Raw genomic sequence first — 3789 nt, 5'->3', positions numbered from 1 at the left:
ATCAACCTTTGCTTTGGTTCATCATAGAATGTATCACAATAATTACAATTTTTATAGATTTTTCTATGAACAATAAGAACATTTGCATCAATATTTTATTAATGTTTAATGTACTTAAATACATGCAGAACAGTGATGTAATACTTAAATGGACAAATTGCACATAAAACATTGTTAGAAAAACTGATAATATTTTCATTTGAAATAAAATTGTTGATCTGTAAACATATTCACTTATGTACATTCAGCATTTGTTCTAGAAGAGACAAGCAGAGAAACAGAGGGAAGAAGTAGTATTGAAATAGTTTGCTGGTATTAAAAAAGCAATTCTGAAATTGTATCTTTGAGATAGCTGGCTTGTGTTGCTTGCACTGAGTTTCAGCCACATTGTTTTAGAGGGAAAAAAGTATTTGTCTTTGTGAACATACTCCACCTGCACCTTTTTTGTCCTTGCAGTGCAGGCAAAATATCTTTGTATTCTCTTAAAATAATATTAACCATTCAAATGGATAAAATTTGTAATGGAAATGTTTTCCTAAAGAGCACAGTGTTGCATTATCTTCATTTAAGTATTCAAAATATAAAATAAAACCAGAAAAATGAGACAAAAGAGTAAACTCTAGAAAACTGTTAGAGAAACAATTTTTTTTTTAAAGTCCTGGATTCTGAATGGGTGCCTCAAGGGGTCAAATTGAAAGGAAACAAACAATATTTTGTGTAAATAAATATATTTGCAGTTTTATTTAATACCATGGTTCATACCAGGCATCTAATTATTCATATTGTATGCTATATAATCACACAAATAATTTAATCAATTTTGTAATAGATTCAGACATTACCACCATCACCCATGAATACCTCATTGCATGTTTGTAGAGAATACTCAGCAACTCTTGCTTTCCTTTCTTAGATAGATGGTTCTACTACTGGGCACCTGCTCACAACCTAGACCCATTTTTTAGGCTAATTAATAATCCTGTCAGTTATCCTCACAATAAACTACAACATTCAGGCATGCCGTGTAGCCACCTGAGCATTTGACAATTCATGTGAGGTATATTGTAAAAAGGCAATAAATAGGGGCCACAGAGAAATCAAGGGGCAATGTCAAGTCTAGGGTACAAGCCTCCTTTGAGATCACAGTCAAGAAACTTCCTTCAGTATAACGTTGACAGTGAACTTTCAGCAACTCTTGATACACAGTTTATGACATTCTGTAGCTACAGTAAGACTTCATTATGTATTACATTTAAAAACACTGTTTTCTTGTTTTGGTCTTAATAAAAAGGGAAAAGGTTACAGATTAGCTAATTCTTCAGTAGGAACTCTCTCAAACTAAAGAAGCAAAGGCATTATTTTTAAACCTATTGTGCAAAGAATATGCAATAAAATGAAGACGGTCATCAGACAGACAAGTGAGGTGGATGAACAGGCTAAACAAACAGTATTACTGCCAAGTGGAATATTACATTTTAGAATATTTGCATTTACAGGTTATTTTAAATAAAAGTGTACTTTTGTTTAAAAATGCAATAAGAATAAAGCAGACAGAGTTAACTAAATCTTAATTCATGAACATTTTGTGTAATTGTCCACAAACGCAGAAATGTAGAGTATTTGGAATGCAAACATTTTTGTATTACATTGACTGAGAAATAGTTAATATATAGAATGATGGAAAATTAATTATACTCAATATTTAACAAGTCATAGACTAGTGATTCATTTCTTATGTTCAAATAATGATAGGACTTATGTTGAAAAATGGACTGGTTTAAATAAACGTTCAGTGCATGTAGGATTCCACAGGGCCTTGAAAAGAAGAAAACAAAAAGAAATGAATGACAAATTAATAAAATGAAATGAAAATTTAAATGAAGTTTTAAAATGTTTAACACTGAAATAAAAACACAAACACAAAATCATATTTTTTATGATTTTCTAAGTCTAAAATGTTATTAAATATAGAGACTATTTACATTAGCATTTCTTAAAAGCTACCAAATTCCAATTAAGTAGACTTCACTACAAATCATGAGATGAAAAAAGAGAAGATTGATTATAATAATCGAATTATTTCATTGGCAATATATATGAGTACAAACATAACAACTTTACCTAATTCTTTATGCATTCCTGAAGTAAAACACTATCCGCAATTAAATAATTATCAAGAAAATTTAACCATGATTCTTTGTATTTTTCTATGTCACAGTGCTCATCTTAAGTCCTAATCAAAAAGTTCCAACAAAATGTTTACTATTATGTACAAATTGCAATCTTCAATTCTCTAAACATTATGGCAACTTTCACCATTTCCATTATTCATTTCACCCTTTCAAAAAGCAACTCCATTCTGTAAATATGACAGGTATAAAAATTTTAATTTCTAAGAATTACAGAATATGTTGCCCAGGAACATAGAATTTAGAGATATAAATGAATACGCAGTACTACAAGACAATAGATTATATGTTAATATAAATATAGGCCATAAATGTATCAGTAGAGTAATCTGATAACAACATACTGAACTGGTAACTCTAAGAAGATGGTAAGTCAGATAAGAAGGGTAAAATTTTAACAGTTATGGATGCTGGCTAGAGCAAAGAAGATTTTATCCTATGGATCTTACTGAGTTATTCTGTATGTAAGCATCTGACAGAGAGACACAGAGAACAAAATGATATAAACTGTGCCTTTATGTACACTTTTTGTGTGTATAATCAACAAGGAATAAGACAAGACTAAACCAAATGTAAAGAAGCCCTGCAGCAACAGGAAGTACTGGCAGGCAGCTGTTCTGACAGCATGATTTTCCCAGCTTAGATCCCTGTTGCAGTGCTGTGAACAGCTGACCTATGACAGTACTTCTTGAACTCTTTCCTAGGCACACCCCCCTTCCCTTCCTCTGGTTGCTCTTCGTTGCCTCTTTCTGCTGACTGTCTTCAATGTGTTTATTAACATGGACAGTTCTCTAGATTCTTTCTTTGTTTTCTAATTGATTGTTTTCACTCAACTATACTATAAGACTTATGAAGTGTAAAATTCCATGGTTCGCTTTTGCTTCTGTGTCAGTGCTTAGAATACAAACTTTTTCAATGACTATAAAGATATTATCTGTGATAAAAAAGAAACTCGGTGCTACAACTATACATTATACACAGAGCAAGATGTATATGTGCCAACCACACAGGTTTTAATTTAAACATCAAACAAACACTTACTATCTGCTAGGCCATCAAGAGAGACCTAAACATTAAGGAGATGCCTTGTGAAACAAATGAAAATGGAGATGGACTATGTTATATTTTAGGTATTTTAGAAAAAAATGGAGAGCTGATTTCCTATGTAATCCAAGATTCCTAATATTCCTGTCTTCAAAAAAATTCTAACCCAGACCCATCTTTTAGTATTCTATAAAAGACCTAGCAAATGAAGGGAAAATGCCCTAATAGGTTGAATATGTTCAAGAGACAAATAGTCATTAAAATATATAACATTACCATTTCTCTTTCCATAAAATTCATGTTATTCTACAACTTGCTATGTAAAAAGGACAAAATGATCTCTCCTTTTCTGAGTAATATTTAGCTCAGAGAACACAGGAGTATGCTAGGCAAATCTTAGACCTTAACTGATGACAACCAATGGCTTTCACTGATTACTTCATAAAGACAATAATGTGAAAACTTGAATTCCTCTTTATTTGTCACTCCAAGGTTTTCATACATTAAGAAAATCAGTTATGAATGTACATTCCTGAGCTATAAAGCATAATAATGA

The 3789-nt window shown here is 31.4% G+C and overlaps 1 protein-coding gene across 2 annotated transcripts in view; it reads right to left on the bottom strand.

The window, feature by feature from the left end:
• Nucleotides 1-618: 618 nt before the first annotated feature.
• Ccser1 (coiled-coil serine rich protein 1) overlaps nt 619-3789 on the bottom strand; it is a 610743-nt gene continuing 607572 nt past the window's right edge. For both annotated transcript variants that reach the window (XM_023705372.1, XM_023705373.1), the window contains exon 9: nt 619-1815. In XM_023705372.1, the coding sequence (XP_023561140.1) occupies nt 1756-1815 (60 nt within the window). In that variant the 3' untranslated portion in view covers nt 619-1755. The remainder of the gene's footprint in view (nt 1816-3789) is intronic.

Source organism: Octodon degus, unplaced genomic scaffold (assembly GCF_000260255.1).
Source record: "Octodon degus isolate 3935 unplaced genomic scaffold, OctDeg1.0 scaffold00218, whole genome shotgun sequence".
Taxonomy (NCBI): Eukaryota; Metazoa; Chordata; class Mammalia; order Rodentia; family Octodontidae; genus Octodon; species Octodon degus.
This window is presented reverse-complemented; position numbering and strand designations above follow the sequence as displayed.